This window comes from Neopelma chrysocephalum, unplaced genomic scaffold (genome assembly GCF_003984885.1).
Source record: "Neopelma chrysocephalum unplaced genomic scaffold, ASM398488v2 Primary Assembly neopelma1_22, whole genome shotgun sequence".
Lineage (NCBI taxonomy): Eukaryota > Metazoa > Chordata > Aves > Passeriformes > Pipridae > Neopelma > Neopelma chrysocephalum.
The window spans coordinates 29,337,095-29,355,504 of record NW_020897689.1 but is presented as its reverse complement, the minus strand read 5'-3'; the positions used below and the strand labels follow the sequence as shown (position 1 = coordinate 29,355,504).

The 18,410-nt window shown below is 38.6% G+C and overlaps 1 protein-coding gene across 1 annotated transcript in view; it reads left to right on the top strand.

Moving 5' to 3' along the window:
* The window catches only part of PIEZO2 (piezo type mechanosensitive ion channel component 2), a 298,924-nt gene that overhangs the window by 264,096 nt on the left and 16,418 nt on the right, over positions 1–18,410 (top strand). Inside the window, exons 37-45 of the mRNA XM_027676733.1 lie at positions 1,117–1,283; positions 3,980–4,155; positions 12,927–13,316; positions 14,605–14,863; positions 15,374–15,556; positions 15,983–16,235; positions 16,975–17,107; positions 17,534–17,681; positions 17,789–18,003. Coding sequence (XP_027532534.1) covers positions 1,117–1,283; positions 3,980–4,155; positions 12,927–13,316; positions 14,605–14,863; positions 15,374–15,556; positions 15,983–16,235; positions 16,975–17,107; positions 17,534–17,681; positions 17,789–18,003 — 1,924 coding nt within the window. The remainder of the gene's footprint in view (positions 1–1,116; positions 1,284–3,979; positions 4,156–12,926; positions 13,317–14,604; positions 14,864–15,373; positions 15,557–15,982; positions 16,236–16,974; positions 17,108–17,533; positions 17,682–17,788; positions 18,004–18,410) is intronic.

Here is an 18,410-nt window from a genome sequence, read left to right as displayed (position 1 = left end):
TACTGGTGCTCTGGGCTTTAGAACCTAGCAGGGACAACTAGCTCTGGAACTGGCTAGTTGGAAAGAATTTTTTTAGTATTTCATAGATTCATGGAATCATAGAATGCCTTGGTTTGGAGGAGACCTTAAAGATCATCTAGTTCCAACTCCCCTGCTGTGGGCAGGGACACCTCCCACTAGACCAGGTTGCTCAGAGCCCCATCCAACACGGCTTTGAACACTTTCAACACGATATGAGAACTGTAGGGTGGTGTGTATGGTTGTGAGTGGAAGAACAATATGTTGAAAGTGCTGCTTTTTGGATGAGAAATGCAGTTACTAATGCTGACTGAACTACTGAAATGAGAAATTAACTTGAGACAGATGTGTTGAGCAAAATAAAGCTACTATTGTTTGTATAAACCCACAAGCCTTATTCATGGGAAAGTGTACTGTTTTGCCAAAATGGTGCAAGAATAAAGTTTTATAAATTGTTATTTTTCCTAGTTGTTCTAGTTGACCTGAGATCACTGATGACACAGTGCAGCCTATTTAGAAAAACAGAGGCTTTGAAAAAAGTAAATACAAAGATGTGTGTTTAGGAGACTGGAAAAACTGGGAGAGATTAAAAGACTTTTTAGGCAGGTTAGACTTTAAAACTCAGCTAAGCAAGGTTCAAGCACAAAAGGCCAAGTTTCTGCAGAAAGAAACACACACAAGTAAACAGACAGTTAAGAGGTCTGACTCAACAGGCTGGCTGAGCAGTTTTTCAGATCACAGGACCTGGGGATGTTGAATACTCTCAGGAGATACTCACATCCTTGGGTTTCATTTTACAGACCTGTGCATACTGTGTCTCTAAAATCAGGGATTGTTAGTATGACTAATGATTGGAGGATCAAGGACTTACAGGGTGGAAAAGGGATTCCAGATGATAAGCCTAGGCATACAGTCAGAAAATGGTCCAGACAGCCAAAAGGCCTCTAGCCATCTTCAGAGATTCCATAGTATGACAGGGGCTCACAGACTGGATTGTTATTATTAGACAATGAAGGAAAAATGAATCTAACTCCAGACAAAAGTACAATAAAAGATATTTGTGTTCATTAACTCTCTGTTGCTTTTTCTCTCCCTTAGATAACATCATCAAGAGGATATTTAATATCTTGAAGTTTACTTGGGTCCTTTTCCTAGCAACACTAGACAGTTTTACAGCTTGGCTTAATTCCATCTCAAGAGAACACATCGATATCTCCACTGTGCTAAGAATTGAGCGCTGTATGCTGACCAGGGAGATTAAGAAGGTAATGCCTTTGGTCTATTTTGTCTGCTAATGCCATTTCCAGCTTGGTGAAAAGTGAAAGGATATCTTTTCAGATCACCATAGTAAGGAGTAAAATTATAAAAATCTCACTTATACATGCGTTTTAAAAATACGCCTGGACTCTTTCACTGTGGCATTTATTAATATAATAAATAATAAACCACAAAACCTGGTTAGTTGAGGGTCCACACAACCAAATCCGTTTACTGGAAGCAAACAGCACTTTTTCTATGCACTTTAAAACAACACGTGATTCTCTTAAGCAATCACCATGTGGTATCCCAGTGCCCATGTGTGTTGGAGTACATTAGGGACTTCAATTCCCAGGATGCCCCTTCCAGCATCCCTAAAACATGCCCCCTACATTTTACTGCTTGATGTTTTATAAATACATAAATAATAAAGTATTTTATTTATTATCTGGACACAAAATAAATTATTGGAAAAGTAATTCTTTGAGAGGTTGATATAAGAGTTTGTCTGAAACACTTTTGTGACATAGTGTGGTTTTGAGGGGACAAAATAAATTCAAGAAGGGAGGAAAAGGCATAGCATTTTAAACAGCTCAAAAACTACCTCAGTCCACGTATTTCAGTCTTTTTGTAGACCAACTTGCATTAGAAATGAATGACAACATATAGGCATAAATTTCTTTAGTCATGATGAAGCTATGTGGTCCTTCACAAGCTAGCTGTGCGTTAGCAAAGCCCATTATTATCAAAGATTAATGCTGCTAGAGTAAATAGAAATGTATTTGGATCTTCCAGGTATAAATAGATGATACCTTGAAGGTGGATAAAGCTCTCATTTTAAGCACTGGTATTTTTATATATGTCACTCACTACCCAACTGTTTCTTGGAAATCTGGCATTTTTAGTTCCTTCTAGTTTTTGTTAAAAGCCGAAGACTGTCTCAGGGATTAATTAGTCAAAAAGGTCAACAACACATTATTACTCTTGACCCCAATAAAGCCTTCTATTGTCCAGCCACTGTCAATGTGTGATGGCACAATATGATTCCTTCTCACTGCCCCTGATTCTTACAGTTTTAAAATTTATGCAGAAACCAGGCTAACTGCCTTTCTCTGGCCATTACTTATTCAAGACCTTATTTTAATTGTTATTTACTACTTCTCACCTCAACTTTCTGAGTTTTTCCTATGCTTTGTTCCCAGTAGGTTTAGTATTTATTTATATATTTCAATTGCATGTTAGTAGGATGCTACTTTGATTAAGATAGATCCCATATGTCCTTGCACAGGCTGGTATATCCTACTTCAATCCTAAATCTTTTGATACTAGGGGCCCTTCTGTAGCATCACTAAGTCTCTGTAGCAGCCACATGACTGTCATTGCTGCCCAAGAAAGGAGGCTCTCACTGCAGCCCTCATGGTGACATGTTTCTTTGTCCAATGTAGAGTTGAGGACAGTTAATCTGATGTATGAATTCCTTTGGTATCTCTTCCAACTGCAGAAGAACCTGAAATTGAGTCCTCCATCAGCTGTGAGGCCCTTTTCCTGTCACAACTCTTATCCTTTATTCCAGGCCTGCTGTGGAGCTAGAATGTAACCTGTGACATAGTTTCAAGTCAGGCTGTCGTAATGGCACAAACATTTATCATTGCAGAAGCAACACAGCTTGTATACAAACAAACCTAATTAAAAACCTGGGTGTCAGATTTTGTTCTTAAGATTTAATTTTTTTTCCACAAAACATCAGATTTTGAATATTGTAGTTTTGAGTTACTGTGAAGGACCAGAGTTGAAATAATAGAAACTAATAATATTAGTAAAGGAAATACAGGCCATATTTTGGACTACTTTTATTATTTTAGCTGGAAGAAGTCCTTGCATAAGGCTTCATTATAAGTCAGAAAAATGACTGTTCAAGAATAGCAATCTCCCCTCTCAGTGTATCATCTGCAGTCAATGCAACTGCTAGTTGAATGAGTTGGATGTGTTTCTACCTAAGAACAGTCTATAAAATTGTCGGTTTTATTCTTACAGCACACCTTTAGAATTCTGATTGCAATATCATAGCCAGAAAGACTTGATTCTGTGCCCAGATCTGGGCTGACAGTTAATAAAACCATCTTTTCATGAACTTGCTTGATTGTGAAATCACAGAGAAAGAGTAGTCTTTGGTGTATTTTTCCTGGTTTCTCAGCTGTGTCCATAATTCCTGAACAAATTCTATTTTAGGACACTAATGAAAATCTAGATCAATTTGTACATGACCTGTTCCATTTTTTTTCTGTTTAAAAATACTGCTACTGGACATTAATAAGATGTATGAGTTTTCTTAGAGTCAGTGAAGCTATCTAAAAGAGATACCTCAAAAGTTGCTGAAGTACAAACTGAGTAATGGTCTCAGTCCACACCTCATTCTCATGCTGAATAATCTGCAGTCCATACAGCAGAGTTGCGGTGGCTATATATAGTGAAACCACATGGGTTGCTCCAGTTTTGCTTGAAAACCAAACACTTTGTGCCATGGTAGTTTAAGTCAGAATCTGACTTGCACTCTGAAAAGCAACTACAAATGGGAGTTATTATTTACTAGGCAGCTGTTTGCACAGTCCTTAATCTGTTCCTTGCCAAATGACAGAAGAAACTAATTTCTTGAAGAATACACTTCCCCCCTGCAATGTACGTCTACCTCTACTCTCTTCCGCAGGGAAATGTTCCAACACGGGAGAGCATCCATTTGTATTACCAGAACCACATGATGAAACTTTCTGAGGAGTCGGGACTGGACTCAATTGATAAAAATCCTAGTCAAGCTTCTGGTTTGCAAGCATCTGAAAGAATGGATAGCTTAGATTCAGCAGCTTCTCGTGACAGTATCTCCAGGTATTGATTTAATTTTATTTTGTGAAAGATAGCAGGTTCATGCAGTAGACCTAATACTAGATAACATCTAAGTACTGATGAACTTTCTGATCAACGTTGAATTCTTGGTTTGATTTTTCCATTTTAATAGTTAAAACTGCTACATGTTACTATTCCTTTATAGTGGTGGACTCAGTTGTTAGCTTGACTCCTTTTCCACTGCATGACTACCCCACTGCTTTCTGTTCCCCCTACAATTAGGAATCATTGGCAGGGGTTCTGTTCTCGTGAAAAGTAATAGAAAATAAGCTGGAGTTGCTTCTTGGATAGTGGTTTAGGAATTCAGGCAAGTAGTGTGGGGAATGATCATTCATTGTGAATGTTTTGTCTTTGTAAAATAAATTGTTGTCTGTTGCCCTGAAATCAAAAAAGGCTTTACATTGAAAGAGATTCTGCCTTTGGGAGGACAAAATTCCCCTCTCATATCCATAGGGCAAAAAATGTTTTAAAAGCCTGATTTCCTAACTGCTATGATTACAGTTCAACAGAGCTACACATTTGTTAATCAAATACCCATACTAGTTCAGGAAAACCACCATTGTCATTTCTTTTTGCAAACAGATGCCGTCAAGTCCCTTGCCAAAACTACTGCATGCTCCTGCTGCTTCATGAACACAGAGGCACACACATGCACTTTCTTCTCTTACAGAGACAGCCTGTTCCCACCATGCCCCTGGTGTTCTTGACTATTAAGATACTGCAGAAATTGTCCAACATGAGGGGGAGAAAGGAGGGCTTTGGAAATCCAGCTGTTTTATAATCCATTGCCTTCTGCTGTCTCCTGTTTTTCTCTGAAGTGGGCAGTATCATATTGTGTTTGATACTCCCAGCAAACCCAGAACCTTCTGTGTACAGTAAATTATTCTTAGCTGTTACTAATGACATATGGGTAGATGTCAGCAGACTGAAAATAATGAGGGCTTGTCTTCCTTTGCTATTATTGAAAAGCAAGTTTGAGTGTCTATGAGTACTATGCTTCAACAAAATATCCACAAATTTCTCCCCAGGGTAAGCACTGGACTTTGAGAGGTTCACTCCAGTAAAAACATCAAATCTGAGCAAATCTTTCTCAGTGGCTAGTTATCCAACTAAGCAAACCTTATGTTTTGTCTCAAAGTTTTACAGGAGTCAAATGATGTGAGAAAAAGTATAAAATCAAATTCTATTAACCAGCTCTCTTGGAACCACTTGGATATTTGCAGGGCAGGTTATAACTCTACAAAGTTCAGTCTCACCTAAAGAATAAATAGTAATATCAGTCCTGCTTTCATTATATAGTTTTTGGTCACACTGTTTACTGTAGATAGAAGAAGTTATCATTATTATACAATCATGTTTATCAGGAACTTTAACTATAAACAAAGGGAAGCCAATTCCAAAATTAATTATAAAAAGGAAAAACAAATCTTGTAATTTTCATATATAGATTTTACTTCTTCAATGAGATTGTATCCAGTGTTGAGCTCCGCTTATGCCATTTTTTCAGAATAACCACCCATTTTTCACCCTGCTTTGATCACACTTTTACATATTTAAGATCTCTTTTCAAACTCAGAGAATTCAGTGATTCTGTGGTTCTGCTTTGCAACAGAAAAAGTTAAATTTTTAACATGTGTTTCTGTCATCTCCATTTCCTTAGAAGAAGTCACAGGATTTATCAACAAAGGAATAGCAAAGGCAGTATTAGAACTGATTTCTCTAATCTCATATTCTCTTTCTGGTAATGAACAATCAAATATTCTTGCACTGAGTATTTACAAATTGTGGACGTCTGCTATAATAATAGAGGAAGCAATAATGAGTCTGTTGATTGAATGATAATGCCATCTGTTTATTGTGGCACCCTTGCATATCTCTTTCAGGGATTACAGAAGTGCTTTTGACCTTTTTTGGAAGTGTGAAATGTTTTAAACTTCATGTGAGTTTATTGAGTAATATTTTTTTGAATATCCAAACAAGAGAAGATGGCATGTTATATTTCAAAGTAATGATTTCCAGTAAATGTAATTTACTGGACCAATTAAATCTAAAGATTCCCTGTGATCAGGGATCTTAGGTTGCAGTGGAAAACTTTTGGGAAGGGGAAGAGTGTTGCTGTTCCATTTATCCTTTGGTTGTATTACACAAAATTCTGTAGTGGACATTAGGTCCACGAGTAAGGTAAGCACGTCCAGAAGTTCACAGGAATGCTGAAGCACAGAAGCTATTCCATTATAACAAGACATAATCCTTACTACTCAGGACAGAAATTACTGTAGGTATCTGCTCAGTACTCTAAACACTGCATATCTAGAGAGAACCCTCCTGATCAGTTCTAGGAACTGTAAATTTCTTGTGACATTCAGAGCTGACCGTCATAAGTCTAATCCAGGGATGTTTTTCTTACCCTAAATAAAGTTCTAAAAGGACCTTTGTATAGTATCCTTTGTGGGGTTTTCTCTTTTACTTGAGCTCTCACTTATTCTCAGTCATTTTTCTGCTGAGTAGCTAGAGGTAAAATGAGGTTTTCACAAAGTATTTGTTTGGTTTCTCTTTATGTATCCTAAAGGCAAAGTGCAAAGTTCACATGGGCCAGAAGGAGAAGAGACTGATGTTGATCCTTACCAGGCTATTTGAGGAATACCACCAGAAGGGATTGGGAGGTAGCATGATAGAGTATTTGCTGCAGATTGTTTTCATTTGACTGACGAACTGCTTATTAGGTTAAACAGCTTATGAATTTCTGTAAGGTGATTGGGAACTTACTAAAACTAGTTGGCTACCCGTATTGGACTTTACCTATTGTTATGTAGCAGCAGCTAGACACAGGTCCTAAGTCAGATTTTGTGATATCCAAGGGTTTGTATTCAGTTCAGTTTGTATTCATTTTTGTCCATCACAGATAACATCTTCAGTTCCCAACTCTACCTTTGTGTAGACTTTTATAGGAGCTGCAGGTGGGAGCCTCTGACCCTCCTGTAAGAGTAAATATACAAGTGTAGTCTGAGTGTTTTTTTGAACATCACTTTTTGTTAATGTTTCCCTCACCAGAAGGGACAATAAGGCTTGAGACAGGGAGTACTGGAGAAGTAACTTTTGATTAGTGAGGCAGGAGAAAGGATAAAGGGAGAATCCCCACTTGGGCTGGATCAAAGTCCAGTTTAGGACTGTTAGTAATTGTTTGGGATTTTTACTTGCAGGTGTGGGGAATGTAGTAGTTAAAACAGATAATGCCATTCAGTAACCAGCCCATGGACAGAAAAAAGAAAAACCACCCCAGAAAAATTTGTAAGTCAACCCTTAAGCTAATAAACTCTTTGGGAAAGGTAAATTTGTTTAGCGAAAAGGAAGTCATTAACTTAGAAATTTCCCACTCATTGAGGATAAAAACAACTCTGCGCTATATATATTCGCATTTGAACTGAATGCCTGATCAACTTTATATAAAATGTTTGAACTCAGGGCTTTTAATGAACATCCAATTTAAAATACCTAGTCCTTGAGTGATTTCAAGAAGCTATTGCTTTTCAAGGTCTCCAACAACACGAATTTGAAAAGTCATTCAGGAAGATATACTTGAATCAAATTTACATGGCAGTCAATTACTTGAGTCAACACCAGCTTTGTCCAGTGTAAATCTCTACACTTTACTGGTGTTCTCAGTTCTTCCATGTTCGGAAGCATGTCCCTAAAGTACATAAAGAATATACAGACTGTACTGCAAGTGTTGTCTCATACACATATCCTGACATTCGAGGATACAGAGCAGCTGCTCAGTCAATAATTATTCTGATGATTCATTCTTCATTTAAAACAGTTTTAAACCAAACATTGAAGGCATTGTTTTTATCCATTGGGATTACTAGATATTTTTCCTTTGATTTTCTGGGAGCCAGGTCAGGACTTCCATGTCTGGGAGAGCAGCTGGCATATGTTTCTTCCATAGAAAATATATGAACGGGCACGTGCTACTTTGATTTCAACAGCTGCTCTGCTTAAGGCTCTTGGAAAGTTCCCTTTGAACTATGTCTGCATTTAAAATACTTCAACACCTTAGTAATAGGTGTTTCCCTTGAAAAGAATAAACTCAGCCCTTGAGATCTAAAATAACACATGCATAACATGTGTTGTCTATGTGTCAATGTAACACATAGACAGAAAGGCAATATGCAAAACTATATTGTCTACTTGCTGCTATCTCCCCATATTTTAGCAGCAAAACCTCACTGATAAAGCAATGGCCTGGCTTTACTCCATATGTGTATGTGCAGAGGGAAACATCCTCCCTCAAGACCCTCCCAAGTTAGTAAAACAGCTTCAACCGATTCCCATGCTGCTGAATCAGGCCTCTAGGGCAGATCTCCTGTTCCCATAGGAAGCAGCATTTTCTGCTTCATCAAAACCATGCACCATGCAGACAGCCCTTCAGGTTTTGTCTGGAGGACCCTGTGTGCCTTTGTGCACGCACAGAAATAATGAAGTGGCCCGTAAAGGGTCTTGTCCAAGTAAACTGGCAGGACAGAGGTGCCCCTGCCATTAAGACTGTTCTTAAAGAAAATATTTCACAGTACTTTTGGTATCTTGGTGATTCTTTTCTTCTGTTCAAAGACCAAGGTATCCTTTCAGCCTCAGCCTATTCTGTCAAAAAACATCATCAGTGAGGGTAGGCCTAAGAATAATTCCTTCTTTTTGCTGTTTCCTCCCCATTTTCCTTAAGGCGATAATAGCAAACTGTCACTTCAGGCCAGGAGATTTTTTTTCCTCACTTCAAGCTAGCAAAACCAAAGTAACATGGAAAACATCATTGTGCTTCCTTTCTGACCACTTTCCTAATTCTCTATGCCCCTGGACAAACATAATGCTTGCCAAAGAAGCAAAGTCCCTGCTGCTACTCAGGTGTAACACAGCTGGACTCAAAAGAAGAAAAGTAGAGCGTAAATCCTGCATTTTGTGATTCCTTCTTCTCTCATTCTGTTTGAGAGATTCAGGCAGGTCACTACATGCATTAAAACACCAGGTCACTCAACTCATTTCATAGACATCTGTGTTTTTCAAAGATTTTTACAGGAGAAATAATCCTCTTGCCTACCATATGTCATTAAGGTATTTGCTTCTTTCCTGTTGCTATGTTAGATGCTTGTATTTAATTATGTACTTTCTTTCTCATAACTCATCCAGTTCTTCTTTTCTCCAGTAACACGTAAATGCTCAATGTATGGTGTATGTCTCTGGTGTCCTGTTGTATTTGATAAGTGAAAGGAGATAAGGGTTTACTTATAAGGATTATTTATATCTGTTCTTTATCTCAAGATGCGCATGTTACCAGTTTTGAAATACTTTAAGCTGTGATTGAAATAAATTAAATCTTCTTGAAAGAATCATCAGGGCTTCCTAGTAAATATCAAAATAAAAGCCATCCCATGCAGAGCAGGTTGTATTTGGCATGCATCTACTGGCTAAGTAACATATCTGATTAGGCTCTTTGGCTCAGAAAGAGGATTAGCCAATGTCTGATAGCTATTTTGCTATTTGTGGAATATGAGCTTATTCAGTTTTAAGGGCTCTTTTAGGAAATTGTCTTGTACCTGTACGAAAAGGTTCAGCACAGTATATCATTAATGAAATAGAATATGTACAGAGGAGATCACTTCCCAAAACACTCTTACGGAATTTGGAAATTTTAGGAGCAAAAAACCAAAATAAAACCTGCTCACATATGTAAGTCTGTGCCCTGGAAAGCATGTAGAGCACTCTGTTGGTTTCATATCTTCTTGAATATGAATAGATGGTTGTTACCCTTCTGTAACCCCTATATGAATTTGACCATGGGCAAGCTGAGCGTAGAAATGTGTTTTCATGGTGACTCTAAACAAATCCTTATCTTCTCTCTGAACCTTTTCTCTCTGTGTCAGTGTTTTGCTGCATGGCGAGCATATTTGTTTACTGAACCATGTGTAATACCATTTGTATTTAACACTGTCTTTATAACTGTTTGCGCTGCTAGCTGCTACACTGAAGCAACCATGCTGTTCTCAAGGCAGTCAACCCTTGATGATTTAGATGGACCAGACACTGTTCCTAAAACAAGTGAGCGCGCTCGACCTAGGCTTCGTAAAATGCAGAGCATGGATATGTCCTCCTCATCAGCTGACAGTGGCAGTATAGTGTCAAGGTGCTTAACTCATGCATGCTTTGTTCACTCGTTTACCCATACCATTATACTTACTGCAGTGTACATGAATTTGCTTTTGCAGATACATGGTGTGCAGAGTGGTTTGCATGGTTAATGGAAGCTTTACTCCCTTCTGTGTTGTGGCATGGTTTTGAGATTCAAAGTCAGGATCATAATCTAGGATTCATTTGTTGTTTCACTTCTTATTCTCTTTTTTGTTTTGTTCTATTTTTCATCCTTAATTCACGTAATTTTAAAAGTTGCTCCATTACATTACACTGGTTGTCTAAAAACAGGCTGAAGTCTGTATTTAATCAGCTAAGAAGGTGTCTGATTTTCAGAGTTACTGAGCTGATGCTTGTTCTTAAATTGGAAGCTGGAAGTTTCTCAGCTAATCAGTTATTCTAAAAATGGAAATAAATGTCTAATTTTAGAAACTAAGATAGGCAATGTTGGCCTTGGTTTTTCAATTTTTAGTTTTCCCCATATAGGAAAGATTGCTAAATATGTTTTGATTACTTTACCACTGAGTAAGGTGTTGGAATTAAGAATGGGAAAATAGCTGTGAAAAGATAGTGAATAATATTAATATCCAACGAAAGAGAGAACTGTTCAGAGCTGTTCACTCATTTTTTAGCAGGTAAAAACCAGAGATGGCATTGAGAAGCAGTATTTCAACTAGTATTATAAATATGAAATTTTATGGCATATTGAATCATCGCCTTTCAGTGTTGAAAGTGGTTTACAAATTTTTGGCGTCGTTCAGTTTTGAAATTATGGATTTTTATGATTTTGTGCATTTTAACCAGGACAAGTGTTGCCGTGAATCATCAAAGCACACGTCATCATAAGTGTGACATGTTCTAATTAAAATGCTGCTACAAATAAAGTGTTCTAACATAGCCACAATAAGTTTATAAGCAGTGAAAAAAAAAAAGAGATGGAACTTAGTTTTTAATTTTGGCAGAAGGTAGTGCCAGATGGCTTTGCCAGTTCCAGTTTTCTGTAAAAGGTTATACTTTAGGTAAAAATATTGCTCATTTCATAGGAGCTGTGTGAAAACTAGTTTTGTCTCTGTTGAGATACAAGGAGATGCAGCCAACAAAAGACACTGAGTTGTCTAACCTGTAGATACCTGTTGTCTAACCTATGGAGAAGGACTGGAATAGAGACTAAAAAGAGAAAGAGTGATGTCTGAGGGGAGAAGTGAAAAAATACTGGTGAAGGATGGAAAGGGTAAAAGCAGAGCCAACAAATATGACATTCAGATTCCCGTCTGGAGTCATCAGGCTACATGAATTTACAACAATTGAGACTGTTGCAGTACACAGAGCATTAAGAGAGAAAGTGATTGTGGACTACTGCGTTCAGCTCTGGGACAACCAACATAAGAAGGAGATAGACCTGTTGGAGTGAGTTCAGAGGAGGGCCCCAAAGATGGTCAGAGGGCCGCAGCACCTCTCCTATGGAGACAGATTGAGGTAGCTCGGGCTGTTCAGCCTGGAGAAGAGAAGGCTTCGGGAACACCACATAGCAACCTTCAAGAAGCTAAAGGAAGTCTAAAAGAGAGCTAGCGAGGGATTTTTTACAAGGGTATGTAAAGTGTGTAGGGACAAAGGGTAATGGCTTTACACTAAAAGTGAGCAAGTTTAGATTATATATTAGGAACAAATTCTTCACTCAGAGGGTGGTGAGACACTGGAACAGGTTGCCCAGAGAAGTTGTGGATGTTGCATTCCTGGAAGTGTTCAAGGCCAGGTTGGATGGCATTTTGAGCAACCTGGTCTGGTGGAAGGTGTTCCTGCCCACGACAGGTGGGTTGGAACTAGATAATCTTTAAGGTCCTTTCCAATCCAAACCATACTATGATCCTATGCAAAGCCGAGAATAAGGAAGGTGAATCAAGCAGAAAACTGATCAGAGTGAATAAGGACAGTTGAAAAAGAAAACAGGTACATGCAGAAGTAAAGCAGGCAGATAAAGTAAAAATGAAGACTTTACTGAAGAACATAGAGCAATCTAAAGGTAAGCAAGATACCCTGTTACTGGAACAGTTTGGTAATCCAGGTTGTATTTCTTCATGTCAGCAATTTACACATTCTTTTATTTGAAATTAGAGTTGGTATGTGTGTGTTCAGCTCATGTTCCAGTCGCATACAACACCCATACAGGGGTTGTTAAAAGCACCATGTGTAGAAGGAATCCCATGGCTGCCTATCATTCACCATGGAGCATGCCTTAAATAGATGTAATAGCAAGTCTTGACTCTGGTCAGAAAGTGTTTGAACTACTTTCAGAAAGTTAGTGTAGTTTCTCTTCTTTTTTGCCTTTTACTGCTGTGAAAACATAATGAATCATTGTGAGTTCAGTGGGATGTCATTCAGGGAGCAGATGGACCCAGATGTTCCATCTGTGTAAGAGGAGATCATGATGTTATCTTTTCTATCAGATCATATGAACTTTGAAGGCCTAGGAATACAGTGGGGTTGCTCAGCTGTCTGCATAAAGGTACAATTAACAAATTTTGCTTGGTTGTGAGTCTTGTAAACCACAGCTCACTCTCTTCATCCATCTCCAACAGTGAACCTACGCAGGTCACCTTGCTCTATTCTCGTCAGGGAACAACAGAAACCATTGAGGAGGTAGAAGGGGAGCATGAAGAGGAAGGACCTCATTCTGCATCAAAGTTGGAGGAAGAAGAGGTGGAAGATTATAGCCTGGATTCAGAAGGAGCTGCCTACACTCCTGATACCGATGTGCCATTGTACTCCACGGTGGATAGTAATGCAGAAGCCCCACCTTCCTATAGCAAAGCCGTCAGCTTTGAACATCTTCCCTTTGGGTCCCCAGATGACTCGGCTGGTAAGAGTCTCATGATGGTGAGCCCAGATGACAGCCGGATGGACAAACTTGATACCATTCTCCCCCCACTGACGCATGAGCTAACAGCTAGCGAGCTGCTTCTGAACAAGTAAGACCTTATGACAAGGAAAGATTTTTGGTCACAATGTGTAAAGTTTTGTCATTACTTTGGTTTTTTGTCTCAGAACTAGCCTGCAGTTTCTGATACAGACCATGTTCTAAGTTTGGTTTAAGGGAAGAAGCTAATTTCCTGTGCAGTTTTTCTAATTACTGATTTTTAAATTTTTCTCCCTAGATATCATATTTAATTATTCCAATTAGCACCAAATTTCTGTGCTGCAATTATCATGGGGACAAGGGCTTTTCTAAGCATTTATTGTGGAGAAGGCTTCTCTTCTCCAGGCAGTTGTGATTTCAAGTGAGTTTCCTCCAGGACTATCTGGGAAAAGATTCTCCTTTAATTATTTTTGATTACTATAAGGGAAACTGGCCTTCGGCACTTTCTTTTAAAGCCAGTAGGAGCTGAGAACTGTGTAGAGAGACCACCTTGCTAAGTACTTTCATAAGTTCCTCTCTTTGCCCATTAGACACTGTGCTCAGTAGCACAACCAGCACTGAGGTGGGGATGGTGCCACTGCACTTCTTCATCTGCTTTCTGGCCTGACTCAGATGGGGAGAGCTCCCCCAAATGCAGGGACAAAATCTTAAACCATAGAAATATCTTTCAGCCTGACTGCAGCTGGAGAGAGAGAGGATATGTAGATCTGACTTTGTCAGATGCAGTGTCTTGTCTTCTGGTTTTCCATAGTAATTTTTGCTTTTCAGTAAGATCTATTCTCAGACCAGGACACTCTTTATGAAAAGCAGAGAGAATTACGAATGTGTATGAAAGTCACTGCCTTTTATATTTATTTAAGTCTTGTAAAGATTGGACATATCTAATACTCAAGGACATATATTATGTTCTAATCTTATGTCCCGGGACTATTCATAACGTAGGTCTCATGATGTACCTCTGTTTTCTTTCCAAATTCCTATCTGTGTTGATAAATCAGATAGGAATTCACAGCAGCATGGTGTGATTTGCATGAGACATGTTGGTTGGGCAGCTGTAGGAAAGTGGTGTTTGTAGAAGTTCTTAAGCCAGGCCGACACCCTGGGTAAATTTAAAAGCTGAATAACAGTGTTTTTAGTTATTTTGCCAGAAATTCTTGTTTTCTGAACTTAGAATCAGGCTATTTGTTTATAATACTAAATCCCTTTTTTATTTTTTCCCTCCATTGAACTAAGCAGCAGAATTTAATATTTTCAAAAGGAAAAATAGTAGCAATTTGAACAGCATGAATGAACTTGTGAAGTTCATTTTCATTTCATTTACGGTACTCTACTCCTCACAGGATGTTTCATGATGATGAGCTGGAGGAGTCAGAGAAGTTTTATGTTGGTCAGCCTCGAGTCTTGCTCCTTATTTATGCCCTGTACAATACTCTGGTGGCCCGGTCCGAAATGGTGTGCTATTTTGTGATCATCCTTAACCACATGATCTCTGCCTCCATGATAACCCTGGTACTTCCCATCCTTATATTCCTGTGGGCCATGCTGTCTGTTCCTCGGCCAAGCAAACGTTTCTGGATGACTGCCATTGTCTATACTGAGGTATGCTGCTGTTTTTTGCAACCCCATGTCTAACACAGAAAAGGTAATTTTAAGTCTTGCATGGTCTGTTTTCTGATTTTGATCTCTAGAGTCAAGGGCCTCTAGCCCTTCATATTAATATAAATATTTGCTATCATCCCCAGCAATTTCTGTGGTATGGAAGGATGTTTGTTATTTTTTTCATTGCAATGAGCAATATCCTTCCTGGCACAAAATGCAGTTGTCAAAAGAACAGACCATTTGCAAGCAGTTACTGTGTAATTGTTAATCAAGAGACAGTAATCACTGCTTGTGGTATCTCAAGTACCACTGAGCATCATCTGTTGGTGAATGTTGATTGACTTTATTACTGAAGAGATGTGTAGTGTTATTCCTCTCTGGCAATGAATATGCTTGTTTATCTTCTCAAAAAACTGACAGAATAGTCATATTTCTCCACTCTTAATGTCCCGAGGCTATTATATCTGACATGCTTATAAAACACCCAAAGTGTGTTTTGTTTCTGAACAGGTGGCCATTGTCATCAAGTACTTCTTCCAGTTTGGCTTCTTTCCTTGGAATAAACATGTGGATTACACAAAAGATAAACCTTACCATCCCCCCAATATTATTGGCATTGAGAAGAAAGAGGGTTACGTGCACTATGATCTTGTTCAGCTTCTTGCTTTATTCTTCCACAGATCCATTTTAAAGGTAATCTGGGTTCATAATAGTTTCTTATTTTATATATATATATTTAGTTATAACTTTTTAAGTCACTTGTGATATAGGAAGGTCATTCATTTAGATATCAGGAAAAATTTCTTCACTGAAAGAGTTAATAAATATTTAACTGGCTGCCCAGGGAAGTGGTTGAGTCACCATCTCTGGAGATTTTTAAAAGACATGTAGATGTGGCACTGAAGGGACATGGTTTAGTGGTGGATTTGGCAGTGATAGGGTAACGGTTGAACTGATGATCTAAAAGATCTTTTGCAACCTAAGTAATTCTGTGATATCCAACACAATGAATTAGTATTCCCCATTGTGAACATGAGACTGAGTTTAGCAATGCCTGTGAAAAATACAGACGTGTCAGAAATACAAGGTTGATATGCTCTCTTCTTCTTTTCCCACTAGTGCCATGGACTGTGGGATGAAGATGAGAAAGGAGACAGCTCCAGTAATAAAGAGGATACCGATGATGAGCTCTCTCTGACAGGAGGCAGGAGAGACTCTTCTGCCTCATTGAAATCTGTCAATCTTGCTGCATCAGTGGAGTCCATCCATGTCCACTTCCCTGAGCAACAGACTGCCATCAGGAGGAAGAGCTCTAGCAGCATATCACAGCTTTCACACAGGTCCAGCTTCTCCTCACACAGATCTAAGAGAGGTAAATGTCATGGCATTTCTGGGATTTGAAGAGCAAACATTCATTTCCCATAGAATCATTCTGCTGAAACTTTGTGCTGGTTGCTGCAGAGCTCCCAGGGGCTACTGAATGCTGCTGCTTCTCAGTGATGAAGTAGGATATGAACCAATGTAACTTCATGTTTGAACACACTCCAAGCCTTCTTAAAGTTCAAATGGAGAGCCCTACTTTGTGATTCATTATGCTTTTAAAATTACATTATCCAAAAGCTGGGAAAGGAATGCTCAGTGTGGCCCAGATCCAGAAATTCTGGTTCAGCATAATCTCCAGCTAGAGGAAATGTAAAGCATATGTATTTTTCATATCTACATTTGATGATACCTGAACTGAGAAAAGTTTTTATTAGGTATGTTGAAACAGATTACCCGTCCTACCTTGTAAAAAGGGCAGGATTATTCTAGCCTAAATGTATGTATTACCAATTGAGATGACTGAATCAGATTAATTAAATACTTGCCTTTATCACTAGTCTTCTCTTTTTATACTTATTAGTCAAGTTTTGATATACCAGTGATGAAACCTTTACTAGATGCTCACGAGATTTTATCATATTGGGGAAAAAAAGAATTCATCTCAAAGCTTCTTTCAAATGTGAGACTTGTATATGGGGTGGAAGTCTCAAGATTTATTACCTTCTAGTTTTTGCATTTAAACTTTTATTTTGAATTGGCTTTTCTTTCCCTCTCCTTTTTTTTTTCAGGAAGTACCAGTACACGGAACAGCAGTCAGAAAGGAAGCAGCGTGTTAAGCATCAAGCAAAAATCCAGAAAAGAGCTTCTTATGGAAAAGTTTAGAGAACAAATGATCAAAGCCAAGGCCTTTACAATTAAAAAGTGAGCAATATGAGGAGTGACGTGGGTCTGAGGGGAGGGTCCAATGAGTAAAGCAGTAAACCAGCATTTTAAAGAGAGCAGGTTACTACTGCTAAGTATGTTCATTGTATGCTGTTCATTGTATGCAGATGTCCCAGCAGCTGAACGTCAGAAAAATTGGCAGCTGTTCAAATAGCATCTGCCTGATAAAAAAAGCTAAATATCCCATGTGAACTTGGTTGGCTATGTACAGTTCTACTGAACAAATTCTAATACAGTGGTTTAGAAGCAATCAGAACAAAGGACTGGTGTTTGTGAAGTCCTGTGAAGGCTGTCAGAGTACATTGTAGATATCTTTAAAAATATTAATCATAGCACACTCAGCCTTTATTTTCTTCAGTGCAAGCTACATGTTATTAAATCACATTGTGGTCTATATTGTTTTAGGACTCTCCAGGTGTATGTGCCCATCAGACAGTTTTTCTACAATCTTATTCATCCAGACTACAGTGCAGTGACTGATGTGTATGTGCTGATGTTCCTCGCAGACACAGTGGACTTCATCATCATTGTGTTTGGATTTTGGGCTTTTGGGGTATGTCACAGAGGCATCTAAATCCTCAGCAGGATTTACATGGTGTAGATACTAAATATCATGTGAGCGTCCTTCTTCCTTGACCACCCTTGTATTGTCCTTTTCAGAAACACTCTGCTGCTGCAGATATCACCTCTTCATTATCAGAGGACCAGGTCCCGGAGGCATTTTTGGTGATGGTGCTCATTCAGTTTGGTACCATGGTGGTAGATCGAGCACTGTACCTCAAAAAGACTGTCATGGGAAAGGTCATCTTTCAGGTCATCCTTGTTTTCGGAATACATTTCTGGATGTTCTTTATCTTGCCTGGAGTGACAGAAAGGTATAACCTTTATAAACAAACAATATAGGTTGAATACTGATGCTCTACTGAGTTGCATTTAAATTTGATATGTTTACAGCTAGGCTTTGGAATCATGAAAAAGTTTCTTCTTGGTCTCATTTATAAGCAGAATGTTGGAGTGCCTTTCCAAAGCAATAACTTTGGCCAGTATAATTTTGAGGAAGGATTAGTTATATATGTACAGAAATATTCTCAACTTAGGCCAAAATGCAAGCAGGTGTAAGAGAAATTGCCTGTAACTGAGTGATGAGAGCTTTCGGCTGAGACAGTGTTGGCCTCTGATCCAATTCCCTGCTCCCTAGACTGCTGCATGCAGCTTTAGAAGAGCAAGTAGAAAATGTCGCCCTTAGAGTAACTTATAATTTAGCACTTTCCTGGAATATGTG